The sequence below is a fragment of the Canis lupus genome, chromosome 14 (assembly GCF_011100685.1).
Source record: "Canis lupus familiaris isolate Mischka breed German Shepherd chromosome 14, alternate assembly UU_Cfam_GSD_1.0, whole genome shotgun sequence".
NCBI lineage: Eukaryota > Metazoa > Chordata > Mammalia > Carnivora > Canidae > Canis > Canis lupus.
Window position 1 is genome coordinate 8498884 of NC_049235.1, and position 17806 is coordinate 8516689.

The 17806-nt window shown below is 39.7% G+C and overlaps 1 protein-coding gene across 1 annotated transcript in view; it reads right to left on the reverse strand.

Annotated features, from left to right (window-relative positions):
* SND1 (staphylococcal nuclease and tudor domain containing 1) overlaps positions 1 to 17806 on the reverse strand; it is a 427586-nt gene that overhangs the window by 374641 nt on the left and 35139 nt on the right. Inside the window, exons 3-9 of the mRNA XM_038556610.1 lie at positions 15219 to 15339; positions 11319 to 11397; positions 8374 to 8534; positions 7584 to 7675; positions 6813 to 6971; positions 5180 to 5286; positions 2462 to 2552 (exon numbers count right to left, since the gene is read on the reverse strand). Of these exons, the coding sequence (XP_038412538.1) occupies positions 2462 to 2552; positions 5180 to 5286; positions 6813 to 6971; positions 7584 to 7675; positions 8374 to 8534; positions 11319 to 11397; positions 15219 to 15339 (810 nt within the window). The remainder of the gene's footprint in view (positions 1 to 2461; positions 2553 to 5179; positions 5287 to 6812; positions 6972 to 7583; positions 7676 to 8373; positions 8535 to 11318; positions 11398 to 15218; positions 15340 to 17806) is intronic.

A 17806-nucleotide genomic window follows, 5' to 3' on the forward strand; every position in this document is an offset into this window, starting at 1 on the left:
TAAAAAATATAGATTAGCTAAGAATTGAAAATGGCTGTTTCAAGGGACTGGGAAAATGGACTAGTACATTTCTTAATAAGCCCAAAAAATTCTATAAAATCTTTATGCATTAAAAATAAAAAACTTACAAACTTAAAAATTATATACAAAAAAATATAGCTCAGTACTACTCAAAAGCTGCTGCCAGTCTTCAACGAGAGAAGGAGCTTGTACCAGAACATAAATCAACTACTTTACTGAGAACATTGCTGACATTTTTTTCTCTAGCAAGCTTTTCTTGATGAAAGTAGCAATGCCTTGATCTACATTCTGGCTCAAGCTCCTTATATTCTATCAAGGCACTTTGAATAGGGCTGGTAGAGATCAAGGGTCAGCATACTTTTCTGTATAAGACCAGATAGCATGAAGGCTTTGCAAGCTATATGGTCTCTGTCACAACTCACCTCTGCCACTGTATTACATGCATAGACAACGTGTAAACATGTAAACAGACAGACATGGTTATGTTCCAATTTATTCCTGACATTGATATTTAAATGTCATAATTCTCATGTGCCACAAAACATTTTTTTCTACATAAAACCCATCCATACTTCACAGGCCATACAAAACAAGCAGCGGGCCAGACTTGGCCCCTGGGCCATAGTTTGCCAATCCTGGGAAAGACCGTATAATAAACTTTTTTTAAAAAAACCTTGTGGAATAATAGTTTCATGTAGCATTTTCTTCTCCTTTTTATGCTTTTCTCCTATTTAAAAAAATAATAATAATGCTGAAGAATTTCTAAAACTCAGGAAGTTTTAAAACCATTTATCTGCCTACAAATACATTTATCTCTACTCTCTAAGTAGGCCTATATCCAAATGACCTAAATTTATACTATAGGACAATAGCTATTCCCCATAATCCTCAGATAGTTTTTGGAGGCAACTTCCTCTATTCTGCCATTTTAACAAACAAAACTTCATTGTAATGAAAAAATCCTCACTCTTTTAAAACACAACAAACATATCCTGGAATCCTAAATTTAAAAAGGAAATGTGCCAGCTCTTTTCTAGTTACCATGAAGTCATATTTAAGAAAAATACAAAGCTACTGACTTAATCATCTCAATTTTTTTATTTCTTTCTTCAGCAATGCATTAGTTCCCCCAACCAGTGAAGGCCCAAAAACCCTTCAAAATCTTCTGGGTTTCTCTAGAAGCTCAGTTTCAACTGAAGAATGGCCAGTAAAGACAGTACAAAAGAATAGGACCCTCCTAAGCCTCATCTACATCACTAATATCCAGCCTTTCAAAGGATGGTGAAAACCAGAAGGCCTGACTCCCTTGCTGAGTGAATGATCAACCTTCCACTGTGCAGCTATAGTCCTAGAACAGAACAGATTACAGGAAATATAAGCAGAACCACGTAAGTTCCAGTTAGGTAGAGCTATGGTGTCGAAGTTTCCAAGCTAGTCTTGTCCTCACACAGAAAGGAAGCAGGGGTTCATTCTAGTCTATTCACCAAGATTTGGAAGATGTATGGAGGAGTATCCAACGAGGAGTATTCCTACTAATATCCACTAAAGACCCAATCAAGGCTAACTTGACAGCTGCTTAGAGACCACCTACTACAGGAGGGAGAGAAGACACTTGAGTACTCTGCACCTTATTGCTTTGGGCATAATAAAAAGGAAAGTGAAGAAATTCAGCCAATTCCTCAAAGACTTAAAATTTTATCATTCTGAGAAACCAGTCCAGAATTTTCTAGGCTGACAGTGCCACCTAGTGGCTTTCTATCTTAAACTCACTTGGGGCAGCCACCTTTAAGTAGATATAGATACATTAATTAAGCTCTTTAAGTTCATAAAACCAAAGCTTCCAGCATCTCTTGCCAAAAGAAAAAAAAGACTGGAAAACATTACAGCAGCATTTTGGGAAAGTGAGGAAAACAGGTCTACCACTCAAGGTACCAAACCCAACAACTAAGAAAACATATAGCACCGTTGCTGGGCTCAAACAATCTATTCAACAGCACTAGTTCCTGTCAAAGGAATACACTCCAGACACTTCAGGAGAGCTCTCAGAAAAAGCATCACATGAGAAAAAAACTCAAAACCACGAAAGTCCCAAAATAGGAAGAAGAAAAACTTGAGGTCACATAACGCTCTGACATAGGAAATCTGAGAGAGCCATCTGTTAGGCAGACAGAAGTCCCAAAATAGGAGATATTCCAAAATGGCAATATCCACAACTTTAAGTCATGAACTTCTAAATGAAGTTAAGCAAATTATGACAAGGAAGGTCTTAGGGTTTCTAAGTCCCCTGCAATAAACAGACACATGCATGCAATCATTGCACATACATCCCCACACCACTGGCTTGCCTTAAAATAAAAATGCTTCACTCTGGGTTGACTGTTCAGATCTTTGTATTATTACAATGTCCACCATGCATCTTAAGATGCCAAGAATGACTCACCTTGGCAACAAACTGCTTGTCCTTTTGGTCCAAATTAGCAGTGGGAGCCACATAATCTCTCCATATTCTCAGCCTGCGTTCCTTGGCAAACCTGGCAACAAAAACGAGGATGCAAATCATTCAGACGGGTCAGCAAATGGAATCTGCCATCACCATGGGAACAAACAGTACAGAATCCTACTCTACCTCAGATAAGACACCCAAGAGAAAGGCCACCAGTGAAACCAGAACAAGTGTGAAAGCCTCAACAAAGAGTATATAGAAATGAACTATCCAAGAGACATATACAGCATACACCCTTGGCTCGTAGATCGGGTTCTAGGTGTGCAATTTGTCAGGCCCAGACAGTACAAGTCCATCTTGAACTAGGTCTTTAGTTTATCCAGTATCTTCTGGAGACTACTAAATGGGAAGAAATGGGAAGAACACCCACATCTAAACAAATATATTTTTAAAAAAGCATTAAGTCCAATTTCCATTTGAATAAAAAGTATCAGCTAACCAAAATTTACGTGGAAAATAAGAACAAAATGGTCTCTGTAGTACATCTAAAGAAAATAAGGGACAAAAATCCAACAGTTCAGACAAAAGTGAAAAAAACTAGGTTGGAAGACATTTGTTTTACAGTACCAAAATCATTAGGAATTTTTCAGTCAGGCTAAGAGAGCCAAATGTGCAAAGATTTTTTAAAAACCAGTGAACAGGGGATCCCTGGGTGGCTCAGCGGTTTAGCACGGCCCAGGGTGTGGTCCTGGAGTCCCAGGATCGAGTCCCACATCAGGCAACCTGCATGGGACCTGTTTCTCCTCTCCCTCTTCCTGTGTCTCTGCCTCTCTCTGTGTCTCTCATGAATAAATAAATAAAATCTTTAAAAAAAAAAAAAAGTGAACAGCTATATTGACAAATACACTTTGTGTTTTGTACTTACAAAGTTTTTATAAATAAGTATGAATAGTGGATACATGTGCAAGGGAAAGGAACTATTTCTGAAAACAGTATTACTTTTTTTAAAAGAAGCACTAACTGAGAAAGAGACAAAGTAGCATGTAGTAGTTGTTGACAGAGATTTAACAATGCAAGCAAGTCAAATACAGCATGCAAAATAGCAGGCAAGTAATCACATATTATTGAAATAGGATTTGCATTCCTTGCTATAAACCTGTTTTCATGATGAACACTCTAAAAAATCCATAAAACCTACAGATGTTATAAAACATGTAGATACTACTGCCATTATACTCACTTTCTTCGAAGAGAGGCAGGAACTTAAAAAATGCAAAAAGAATTATCAACCAAATTTATATTTAGAATGATGGACTTACAGGATTTTCTGAACAACAAAAAGTTTTTGAGCATCACAGAATAATCAGGTATTTGGAACACTGTATTTGGTAAGAGTATTTTATCTTTTGACTTTAATTGTGGAACATAAAGACCAGAGAGTTTTATACAATCTTTTTTTAATCAGATATGCCGAATCTATCTAATGGCCCAGATTAAAATCTACTTTTATAAAAAGCTGCAAGTCTTTCTGCTTATAGGCACAGAAGAATATGAAAGACCCAAGGGGGAAAAAAATCTAGTCATCCAATCATATTCTTGCATATCTCTTAGCTGCACAAGCTTAGTTTTTGCCTCAAAGGCGAAAATTGTAAAGTTGTCAAGACCATTATAATTTTATGATTCTGAAATAAGTCATACAACACACCTTGAGAGCAGATCATTGTCATCAATGTTTGGTGGTCTTCTGCTTAATTGTATGCTAGGAGATGGTAGCTGGGCCTTTCCCCAAGCATCAGCTCTATTCATCTACTCTTGCTACCTGCTTCATTTTCTTCCATTTACCCTATTAAGTTAAAGAAGTTCACCTACACCTGGATATTCTTAACCTTGACACTTGAAATAGCCACCCAATCTTTGGAATATCCAACTATTGTTCTTCTGGAAATAAGTTATTTCTACATATGCTTTAACCACAAAGCACCTAGCTAAAAACGTGACAACAGCACCCCACGGTTGCATTAACATTTTTAATTAAAACATGCTTCAGGGACACCTGGGTGGCTCAGTGGTTCGGCACCTGCCTTCGGCCCAGAGTGTGATCCTGGAATCGAGTCCGACATCAGGCTCCCTGCATGGAGCCTGCTTCTCCCTCTGCCTATGTCTCCGCCTTTCTTACTGTGTCTTTCTCTGTGTGTCTCTCAGGAATAAATAAATAAAATCTTAAAAAAGAAAAAACATGCTTCAACAAATGAGGGCATGAGGCCTCACAATAACAGGATTGAATGGTCCTGTTTCAGGACCCACAGGCTCTATCTTTCCATCATACTCCTGCCTCCAGCCTGCCTGTTTGGTAGTAGCTCATAAGTGATTATATCATCCTCGAATGAGCCTCAAGATTTTCATTCCAAATGCCTGAAACTCAGAATTTCAGTGAGGGGCTTGGAAGAAAAGTGACTCAAAAACATTAAAGAGCAAATCTGGTGAAGAACAATTTCTGAATAAAATCTAGGCCTTACTACACAGCAGTGAATCAGACAACCCAAAGATTTATAAGTAACTCTTCTATGAGATCTTAGCCTCTTTTGGAATTTCCTTAATCCTTTACTGAAATATAACAAATACTGACATAGATAGGTGAGAGAAGATCACTAGATTTCTTTCCCTAAAGACCCTAAACAAGATCCTTGACTGGAAGGCTTCCCTGACAGACCTTACCTCTCAGCTGCCCTCAGCTTCTCTGCACCGCGAGTATAAACTGCAATCGACCAATCCACACAGCGTGCAAAGCCTTCCTTGAGGAGGAGCTCTGTGATGTTGCCATTCTGAAAAACAGGGCACGTGAGAAGGAAGACACAAGAAAATCCATTTCTCTAGACTTCTAACATAATCAACAACCACAGTCTATACTGCAGTTCATCTTAAAAAAAAAAAAAAAAAAAAAGAAGATAGGGAAGAAGGGGAGGTGAAGAAGGGATGAGATGAAGAAAAAGGGTAAAGCTGTTTCTCTCATTTGGAAATCAGCCCTGAGATGGAAGACACCACTCTGTAGCAAGTCCTAATAACCTTGGCTTCCCATCCCCACAACACCCAGCATAGTAACTCTTGCTTAATAGGAATAAGATAAAAGTTAGTGGCATTGAATGGAACTGACATTTCAATAGCTCCTCTGGAGGATGTTATTCTTTAGTAGAGATTACACCTTATTATTTCCTTCCCTAAGATCAATACTTACTCCCCTTTTCAAAAGGAGAAAGCTGAAGAATGGGTTGAGGAGGGGTTAACAGCAGCTCCATTTTGCCCTGTGAAGTACAATTCCCATTCTACGGTGACACAGAGCCAGCTGGTAGGGCATAGACAGACAGCTAGTTCTCCAGAAGAAAAAGACAGGACCTTGGTGCATTTCTAAAACAAGCCTCCCAGCCCTCCACAACAACTGTCAACAACCATCATGAAAGAATTCTCTAGCCAAAGAATAAGTAACAGTAGTATAGCCTATCCTGGATACAGGTTAAAATAATGAAAATTCACTTGCACTTGGATGGTACAATATAAGGTCACTCCCTTTCCAGGAGGAACCCACCTACCAAAGCCTATGTCTGAGTAGAATTGACAGGCACAACTAGAAGAACATAAAGAACCTATTTCCTGCTCAAAGGCAGAGTTAGGAGGTAACTAGATAAGGTTTGGAGTACACAAAGTAATTTTTCCATAAAAAGGTTTCATCATCGGAATTCCATCAATACTTTTTTTTTTAAGATTTATTTATTTGAGAGAGAGCACGTGGGCAGAGGGAGGGGCAGAGGTAGAGGAGAGAGTTCCAAGCAGACTTCCCACTGAATGGGGAGCCCAACAAGGGGCTCAACCTCATGATGCCTGAGATAATGACATGAACCAAAGCCAAGAATCAGACACCTAGCTGACTGAGCCACCTGGGCACACTGGGTTCCACCAATACCTTAAACCTAAAGAGCTACCCCCTAGACCTACATACAAACTTCAGCAATCTTATTCTATACACTTCAGTGCCCCCTGCTCATCTGTGGGGCAGCCCCTCACATCACCTACTCTCAACCTCAAAGACCAACACCTGAAGAAATAGGAGTTTCTCTTCCCCTGACATACTTAAAAACTGAGGTTCATTTTCTAAAAGTAAGTTGGATACATCTGTCCAATTCTATCAGCTAACTGGTATCACCCTAGAAAATGGCTCAAAAATCAGAGGATAATCCTGCCAAGATATTTAAATGCTTTTTAAATACAGAGAGAGAGAAGAGAAGCAAACCACAACCCATCAAACACCAAATGTACTCCTAACCCCACACAGCCCAGTCTGCATGTGCACACTCACTGGATGAAGGATGGTACCCAAAATGTTCTGGTTGTGGCAGCTCTCCAGAATGATCTGAACATCTCTCTGAAGCAGTCGAGACTCGGTGAAAAATTTGGCTTCTGCAGCAAAAGGCTCTGGTGTTTCACTGCCATCTGCTTCCCGTCGAAAAGTTGGGCACTGAAGCAAAAGGAAAGTAGGTGGGTATGCAGCCTCAATGTGAGTGCCAGGTACTCTCACACCACACCAAACCATCTAAAACCACAAACATAAAGCTAAGCTAGCAAAGGTCTCAAATCAGGCTTTCTAATCCCTTTTTAAAACATATTGGTAAAAGTGACTAGAAATAGTATCTTATTAGACTTCTTGGGAAGGCAACTAAAACACCTGTCACTATCATGGGGAAATTTTAAATTACATTTAAGAATGCCCCCTTGCCAAGAGTCACCAGTGTCTGTAAAAATCTCTATAATTTCCTTAAATCAAAATGGCTATTTTTCATTGAGACAAGCCATTCTCAGCGAACTTCAGAGCTTCTCGTCTCTCCTTTGTCTCAACAACCTCTCCACACAGCTCCAAACAAACACTGAGTACTTCAAAAAATAATTTTATTTGATCTCTTAAGAATAGTCCCTCGGCAAAATTTACAGTGTAAAGTACTATAGTCAATGTTAATAGCCCATACTAGGAAGAATCAGTAAATCCAGAATCCCAGAGTAGAGGAATATAACTGTCACTGAATGCTTCCACAAACCCTATATATCCACCCCATAGCCCAGTATATGGTCTGACCTTGATCCCTGACAGCATGACCGTAACCAGGTAGTAATCTGGGAGGAGCAGGGCCCTGACCACACTGCCGTCCCGCACATGCTCGATGATAGCTGTGTGACAGAATAAACAGCTTAAGTCATTAGCAAAAGTTGTGCCAGGGATAAACAATGTCCAATCAACTGCATTTAACACAGTTCCTCTCCCCAAATTCCCCCTGAGAAGTGCACTAGAAGATCATGAATATCCACATAACAGACTCTTCTACAAGCTATTCCTGGGAAGACAGATTAGATTGATTTCTAGGTCTTCAACTTTCTGGGATCTAATGGCTCATACCAAAGCTTTGTTATCGGTAAGCTAGGCTGCTCATCTGAGTTACCAGGTGCCCAGCAAAAAATAAGTAATAATACAGATTTGGTAATAATTTTACTCAGTCTGTAATTAACAAGGACTCAAAACTGGGCCAAGAACTACAGTGTGTATGAGTGTGTAAAAATGTGTCTATATGTATACAGAATACAGTTTCAGGGATGTCACTGAAGCAGCAGCTTTTAGAAAACAGGAAGATCTCAATGTGGAAAATTTCCAGTGATCTACTACCCTACACCAGCAAAGGACTAACCTCTGTCAAATATATCTGTTGTAACCTCAACGAACTGGATCCAAGTTACCTTCCAAAATACCATGGTGCTGCTGCACTCTTAACAATTTCCTTTGGATACCAAGTAAAATAGTTTTTAAAAAAACTCAAAAAACTTGAGAATAGGAATCACTCTGCATCATGTCTGTCTTTTCCCACCAGCCTCACCATTGACAGGCTTCTGATGATGTGAGTCCACAAAGTGCCTTGGGTTCTCAATGGTGTACTTGAGGTCCCGGATAGTATGTGAACCATTCCCCTCACTCCACATTCCTTTCTTAGCTGCCTTCGCTTGTTCCTCACATTCCGAGAGCCGGTTCTGCTCAGGACTGGGACATGGAAAAAGAAACACACGTGGTGAATTCACAACAGGGGGGGAAAAATTCAGGCTCTTCTTTGAACTCTGGATTTCTTCAGCATCTGCTCCCCTTGAAGAGACCAAAGCATTTGTTTCAGATCTATGGCTGCAGACCCAAGCCTATATAACCAAAAAAATTATCATGAGTGCAATTTCCCAATTCCAGACTTGTTGCCTCAAACAACAGATTTGCTCATAAGAGCATTTAATGAGAAGATGCAAAGAACACACATCTCAGTACTGCCACCATCAGTGATTACAAGAGAACAAGTTGGTGGCTCAGTGGGAAGCCTCTGGAGGGAGAGGAGTACAGCTTCATTTAACTATGTTAGACTCAGGAACTGGAATCCAGGAAGAGCTCAGCAGGACACAGAGCAAGGAAAGTGACTAAGAACCACCCTTACTCCCTATTGTCTACAGAACAGGGCTGGGGAATGCAGAGCAGATACTGTTATAGAGGTCATCCCACAAAAAACAACAACAACAACAACAAAAAAAAAATAGAGGTAATCCCAAAACTACTTACACATTCAGTAAGACCAGCTAATAAGCAAAAGCAGTTTGAAAAGCTTCCATTATGAAAATGGAAGACTCTTCCTTCATGAAGCAGGAAACCAAATATAGATATCAGCTAGGAAACCAGAAGATAGACCAAAAAACAAAACCAGAAATGGCTCCTCTCTCTCTCACACCACACACACACTACATACTACACACTACACACACACACACCCCTGAGCTAAAGTGAACAGTGAACTCCAAGGCCTTTCCACAATCTCAATACCCAGTTCCATCAATAGCTATATGCATAAATTGAATCTCTCACCTTGAGCAGTAGGGATATCTGAACAGGATCCCTGACCTATAATTTCTTAAACCAGAAGTCTTCAGAACTGTTTTTTCCCCATTACCCCTCAGAAAAGTCAGTCAACTTCTTGGGAATCCCATACTGCAATCAGAATTCAATTAAAAAAAAATGTAGCTTAAGAGATAGAAGCAGACATAGAAACTGAAAAAAGGAAAATTTAAGTTGAGACAGCTTTGGAGAAAAAAAAAGACTGGGACTCCAGAGGGAAATTTCTTTGTTGAGATGGTATAATAGAGCTACGAGCTTTTATTTATTTTTTTTAAAGATTTATTTATTTATTTATTCATGATAGACATAGAGAGAGAGAGAGGCAAAGACACAGGAGGAGGGAGAAGCAGGCTCCATGCCCAGAGCCCGACGTGGGACTTGATCCCGGGACTCCAGGATCACGCCCTGGGACAAAGGGAGGTGCCAAACTGCTGAGCCACCCAGGGATCCCGAGCTACAAGCTTTTAAAAAACTTTCATTCTGGTTGCAAACTGGATTCCCCAAAAATACTGCAATGATAATCATGCCAATGATTTTAAGATACAACTTCAGCTTCCAAAAACACCATCTAAGACAAATGTCTTTATTCAATTAAATTCTCACATGTCCACCCCCCAATTATAGGCTCCAAAAAATGTCTCTTTGCAGCTAGAAGGGACCCAAAGAAGTATATGGTGAATGAGTTGGCCTCAAAGTCTATGAAGACAGAAGAATGCAAAAAGTGCCTCTGCTCATCCCCATCACTGGTACAGTTCATGCAAATATTTACCTAGAGCCTTTTGTACACCAACAACAGTCATATAATACAGCAAGGACTTAATGATTTAAACAGCATCTTTAGCCTCCAAATTACTGATGTAACACATCACTTTTCAGAGACTAAAGTGTTAATTAAAGCCAGCTGCAATCCATCCTACTGTGATCCAACACTAGTGAACTTGAACATGATACATGTGCTATAAAGCTTACATAACGAACACTCATTCCCATTACGTTCACACTGCCGTTAGCTAAATGTACTTTTACCTACTACTTAAACATTTACAGATTTGCAGACCAAAACAGACCTAAAAGGCTTTGGAGAAAAAGAAAAGTTTCCCTGACTTTAAAACAGGACCACTGAGGGATGCTTGGGTGGCTCAGTGGTTGAGCATCTGCCTTCAGCTCAGGGAGTAGTCCCAGAGTCCCGGGATCAAGTCCCACATTCAGGCTCCTTGCATGGAGCCTGCTTCTCCTCCCACTGTCCATGCCTCTGCCTCTCTCTGTGTCTCTCATGAATAAAAAAATAAAATCTTTAAAAAAAAAAAAAAAAGTACCACTCAGCCCTTTTTTGGTTTTCCTAGATTCTAAGCAGATTTTGTAGAATTCAACACAACTTAATTTCCCTTGCACTTATTTCTTGCATGTGATATATCATGTATCTATCTGTTTATTGGTTTCTTGTCTGTCTCCCCATTAAAATGTTAGCAGAAGCTGTTTGCTTGTTCACTGCTGTATTTAGTGCCCAGAACATAGCCTGGCACATAGTAAGTGCTCAATAAATCTTTTGGGATGGATGGATAAATACTTTGGAACTAAATATCTATGGCTGTTGGCTCTTATGAATATAAAGAATAGAGGTGCCCTGTCTTAAAGCCTGTTTTTAAAGGATTTATACACGTCAGATGCCACTAATGAATCTTGAGTGACCTCCTGGCTCAGAACAATCCACACTGGGACAGGTATATCCTAAAAGGCAGGAGAGCACCAGAAGTTACCCACTATATGCCAAGGAATGGTAAAGAAAATATAGCAAAGCCACAATAGAGCTGACTACCCATCCTCCCTTGGGCAACCCCAACTCTCTCATGGTGGAGGGGAAGGAAGTTTGAGGGGGTCAGAAGAGTAATAAATACTTACTTATTAGCTCTCATGCCTTCTCTCCGGGTGGCCAACCCCTCTGCAACCAGAGATTCTGCAATGTTTTCCCCATTGGTATCTGAAGAGGAAAAAGGGAATTAAATACAAAATTCAAATCTGTCTCCAATAGCAGCAGAGCTTGAATAGAACCACTTTCACCCTTAGCTCTTCAAGAATGATGTTGCCAGGGAATTGGACAAGGCTGCAATATAGTGTTGGGTTTTTCAGAAAACCTCTTGTCCGAAAATGTTTAGTCTTGAAGACCCAAGGTCTATAAATCTTCTTCTTTAAGACTTTGTTTCTAATTTTCTTGTGCATCTCCCAGGTCAAAGGCAATCTTGGGAACTACGGAGACTGAAAGAAAGCAAGACACACAGCAGCCCAAGAGAGTATAAAGAACACTGACCTAAAGAGCAGAGGCCTGGAGCGGAATACAAATTCCACCACTTAATAGCTTAGACAAGGTCTTTCGGTATCTTAATTCATTCACCTATTAAATGGGAAGTGTGCCTGCCACATGAGTTCTTGCAAAAATTAAACCACCATGTCTGTAAATCTAGCACGGTGCCCAGCACACAGCAGAAATTAAAAACAAACAAACAAACAAAAATAGTACCCACACCTGTACAATCAAACAGATTCATTTAGGATTGTCTATCACATTTTACACAGACAGTCCAATTCCTCTCAGGATGCCCTATCCTCTGCTCCAAGAGGACACCAAGACAAACTACACCGTAGTCAAAGACTTTCTCCTGCTCTCAGAGACACAGGGGCAGAGGTAGTGTCTAGATTTCTAATCTATCATATAGCAGCAGGCAAGAAATATGAAGTTAAACTTAAAACCCAACCTGATTAGGTTCTACTTGAGCACTTGAAACATTAATTGCATTTCCATGCTACTGAAAAAGCTTTCAGATTCTGTATGCTCTTAAATCTCCTCTTGTCAGACAAAGCAATAAAGGAAGACATCTGTAAAGGAACTGTGGCATAAAAATCTTTAATATGGCAGAGAACAAGATCCTAGATAAACTGAAACAGAGGAATCTAGCTAATAGGTAATGTCAGCAAAGAATAAAATTCTCTAAGATTTATATTTAATACAGTATATATTGACTTCTGTAAGCAGTAACAATATACGCATCACCCTCAAGCCCAGCTTAAATGCCTTGCCATTAGCATTGCCCAAATTGCTACAGAAGCAAATTATAAGCTTCTTTTCCTACCAAGGAAAGTTAAGTTGAATATTTATACAATGAATTCTCAGGTTCATAATGGATCACAAGGACCTTTCCACTGAGGTTACTGTTGAGGCCAGACACAGACACACACAGCTATCTAACATTAGCAAATATTACACTGGTTGTTTCAAAGCAACAGGAACCTCAAAGAGTAAAAAGTCAAAAAGAAGGGTTTAACAAATAAATGAAAAGTTGAGCAGTAAGGTGCCAAGAGGTCAGAGAGTAGAAACAACGAAGCCCAGGTACAAACAAGATGGGTAGGTCTTAAAACTAGCCAATCAAATGCATGCCAAATAGCTTTCAGTGTCTTGGCATAGGGCACTCTGAAATGGCCACTGGCTGGCCCACTTCTAGAAAGTGAGTTCTCATTACTCCTTCTAAAGGGAGAAAAATATATTTCCCTGGGCTGAACTCCAGCAACAAAATGTGGTGGACAGAATACTGAAATGGGGAATTTGTAGGCCAAGGATCTTATTCTTGCTTAGTACTTATCAAATTACAAAATTGATTAAGTCACAAATGGGATGGTATTCTGAGCAAGAGAATGACTATTTTCTCCAGAAGTCAGAAGATTAATTTTTTTTTTTTTAAGTTCTAGGTCAACCACAAATTCTCAAATTCTACCATTCTTCCCCATCAGAAAAAGAAGTGAGTAGCCATGAAATAGGATAAACATATAGAGACTGATTATCTAAGCCACTGTACCCTTTCATTAGAATTGGTATGGAGATTACCTTAAAAGAGCTAGTGAAAATATTAAACTTTAAGTCATTTAAACCTTTAAAACTAAAAAATGTAGATAATTCCAAACATTCTTTTAGTATATATTTATTGAGCACTTTCTATATACCAGGTTTCAGTACATATTCTTTCAGTATATATTTATTGATCACTTGCTATATACTTGGTTTTATCCTAAACACTAGTCCATTATCATGCTACATTATATTCAGTTTATAATTTGGGTCAATTTAAAAAATGAACTTTCTAAAAACAAAGAATTTTAAATGTCAACTTCCCTTAAATATTTAGACCATTTTATTTGAAGACTAAGTTTACCTAAAAGAACTCTTGGGGCACCTGGGTGGCTCAGTTGGTTGGGCATCTGTCTGCCTTTGACTTGGGTCACAATGCCCGGGTCCTGATATCCAGCCCCAAGTCACTTAGCAGGGAACCTGCTTCTTCCTCTCCCTCTGCTTTCCCCACCCCCAGACCGCCCCCTCTTGTGCTTACTCTCTCTCTCATAAATGGATAAAATCTTTAAAAAAAAAGAACTCTCAGAGGTGGTCTTTATAGAGGTAACTGTACCTGACATTTTGTGTCAGTTTCAGTGAAGTCTCTGGCAGGGTAACAGAAGACTGACCAGCTGTTATGGAATTGCAATTTTTTAAAGTGATAAAATCCTTGAGCAACTGCATTTTGAAGATCACACACTTCTAGTCTTCCTAACCAGCAGCCATCTAACAACAATGCTTAAGTGTTTTGTTTTATTTCCTACCAAATTATTTGAATTTTGGGTAATAGGCAAATTTGTTTCTCTTTCTGAAAAGATTGTATGTATTTCTATAATTTCCCATTCAATCAAAAAGCAGATGGTCATCTGTCTGGAAGGCTAAAAAGAGTGTTCGTCTACTGGGTAAATCAAACAAGATATCTCGGGGTCGTCCCTAACTCACTTTCCTAAGACCTCTACAGTTAAAATCAGAATCTTAAGAGGATGTTGTTAGCTGCTTGCTTACATGCAGGTATTTACTGACTATCCAAGTCAAAAGATTATCTAAAGCAGCTCAGTTGAAAGGTTATTTTATCAGAGTCGGAATTTAATCAAAGATTTTTTTTAAAATACATCCCAAAATGGCTGCTTTATGGAGGACACCCTACCAATCCTTTCAATGTTCTATTTCTGTTCAAACTCCATTCCACAATCTTATTTTCCTCTCCCTCTACCAAATCCAAAACAATCAGAACACCTAAGACCCCATGAGCCATCTGGCCCAACTGAACAATAGGCATATGTGCATGTACACATAGAATTACTGAGTACATAGTCTGTGCCTATAGCCAAGTACTTTACATATACTATTTATTTCAACTCTCTCAATAGCTTACAAATGAAAAGACTAGGACTCACAAAAGCTAAGAGTTAAATAAGGATACATGGCAACAGAAGCCAGAATTTCAACCCACCTCTACACAACTCCAAAGCCTGTGTTCTTTCTATTCCATTGCAAAACATGTAGTTTGCAAAAACCCACAAGCCCTAAACAACTTTTCCTTTCCTAAAAAGCCCCAGGAGAAGTAAAGCCACAAGACAGATAAAGGAAATAGCAGATGCCATAGGAATTCAGTTAGCACTAGGACCTAGAAGCACAGAGCCACTGAGTTCCACAGGGTGATGATCCAAATACAAGAATGCTATGGGTGTACTACGCACACATAAACCAGGCCAGGAAAACAGGCACAGGAGTAAACAAGGACAGGAATCAGGGGCCTATGCACCATCAGCTCCGGTACTCAAAGGACTTCCTATTACCCTATTACAACTGTCCTAGAACTACCTCCACCAGAACTCACAATGGCCTTCCATCAGATAAAATCTGATCTTTGGAGAAACTTTAGACTCAGAGAGAAGTCAGTCCTTTTCTCCTTGCTAACTCACCTTTTCCAAGGTAGATCATGCCATACTCTCGCCCCTGGGGAGTCTTGTTTTCTATCGTGAAACAGACTTCCTTCCCAATCAGCTTCTTCCGAAGGAACTCTCGGGCAGGAAATGCCCAGGCCTGAAAGACAAAACAGATGCGTCACGTGAGAACTGTCTAGTTCCGACCACAATCAGCATTCAAAGAACTTCATTCCTTTAATACCCTGGCCCTACGCTAAGCCCTGAGAGGAATATAAAAATGAAATGCACACAACACAGATTGCATTCTTAGGAGGCTCATAAAAAACAAAGGATCTCACAGTTGGTTTAACTAGCACAGGCCCTAAAAACAGGTCTCATAGTTGCTCAGATACTGGCTGTAGTACTTTCTCCTCCATCACTTCCTATTCAGACTATAGTTTACTTCATGAATTATAATTACCAATAATTTTATAGCACTTGCCATAAGCCAGCCACTATTCTAAATGCCTTAAATTTATCAATCCACTCCTGAATGGGAAGTCCAGTCTCCAGGAACTCACCTGGTCAAAGGAAAAACATTAGTAACTACCACCTCCATTTGTTTGCCTCTTTCCAGGTTACAAAATGCTTTCACTGATTAGTAAACTGGCCTGAAACCAGTTCAAGGCACCATCAGAGCAAAGGCAAGGTTCTAGTGCTCTTATTTCAGAGTCTCCTGCTCATGGAAGAGCCTTGTTTCTATCATTTCCCTCACCCTTTTTTTTTTTTTTTTTTAAAGAACTGGAGAATTGAGAAGGGCAAGAACTATTCTCCCCAAAACATCCTTTCCTGCTCTAGTCTGAAGCTGTACCAGTGCTACCCAAGTCCCAGAATCTTAGGAAGACACCAGTAACAGGCCCTGGTAAGAAGTCATCCTGAGAATAGTTCTCCCCTCTCATCCACTTAAGGCCCTGACACAAGGGGTGAACCACATATTCACAAATGCAAAGGAATCTCCATGTGATCTCCAGATGCCCACCCCATCACTTTTAGGATAGTACAAGGGAGAGGTCTCCTCTGAAGCCATCCTGTCAGTCAGCGGCCGCCTGTACTGGAACTTGTAATTCAGATGCAGCTCAGTGCCCCCAAGTTCCCTCAGAACAGAAATGAAGGAGGAGGAGGTAAGAGTTCAAGGAATATAGGATATATAGGAGTTCCTGCGCAGAAAACATCCAAAGTATGAAAGGGAAGCATGTATATGATATGCATACATTGTCTATTACAATCACCCGGAGCCACAGAGCTCGGGCTACACATAAGTAAAGGCAAACAGTACATCACTGGTCTAGAAAGGAAGCCTCTACTAATCTTTTCAGACCATTAAGATTATTCCATGGGGTTATCCAACAAGCTTTTCTAAAAGGAAGACCTCTAACTTCTCAGAAAGCAGAAGCCAATCAAAAGATGGCAGTCCACCAACCCGCTGGGCTGGTATTCACAAAACTAGTACTGTTATATAACAGTAGTTATAGTTGGTAACGCTTCTAGGAAGAACTGATCCTGTGTACGTTTTCTGAAAGAAACAAAAACAAGCTTATCCTCACTCATCTAATGCTCTTTCCTCAAAGCACCCAAGAGCAAAAGAGCAAAGTCACTCAATGGTCATAGAAAGTTCACCATATTTTTGTGTCCCATTTCCACCCTCCTGCTCCACTCCCTAAAAATGCCACCAAAAAAAGTCTTGTAATTGAAAAATAAGCCCAATTATCAACCACATCACAAAGACCATACTGAACAAACTAACACAGCCTCTTCCATTTTTATTACCTTAGTAATCCACTTAACTCTGAAAACATCCTCAGCTACAGATCTAAGGTTAGGATCCAGTTCTGAGTACCACGCTAATACCTAAAATTCAGTAACACACTGTTTTCCTAAATACTTGGAAAAGCTCTGACAAAACAAGTACTCCTAAAGGACTTTGGTAAAAATTCATTTATCAAGGGTCAGTTCACAAGGAACTATTTAGTACCTAGCACCTATGGGGAAACCTGCAATTTCTACCAACTACACAGAAATACTAAAAGCAAAGGGAAAAAAAAAAAAAAGAAATACTAAAAGCTTTTAAGACTTGCTGAAGGAGCACCCTTCTCTTAGGACCTCATACCTCATATTTTACAGCTGGTAAGTCACTGGGCAATAAGAGAAAGCCACACTGGAGTTCTTATGAAAGGACAGATACATGCCTAATCCTGTTAGAAAAAATAATTTCTATAACCTTGCTTTTTTTTAAACCAGCCTTCTCCAATTGTGTTCCATCCAGGTTGGGCAAATTCACAAACTGCACAAGATTTTAGCTATGAAGACAGGCAACTAAGAGACCTACAGAAGCAAATGACCACACATCACTCCTCACAAGGGCAAGAGAGCACTCCAGGACAAATCTTTGTGCAACCAGCAGACAGCTTATCTGCTGGGGAAGGCTATCCCAACACAGTCTCCCAGAACAACTCTAGGAATTAAGTATAAGGAAAGATGTCCAAAGCATTTATCAAATAAGATCCAGAATGGCTTCGTAGGGAGGATAGCTGTGATCTGGTTCATGATGTCCCAAAGCTCAATTTAAGAAGCAAATGGCTGTTAAG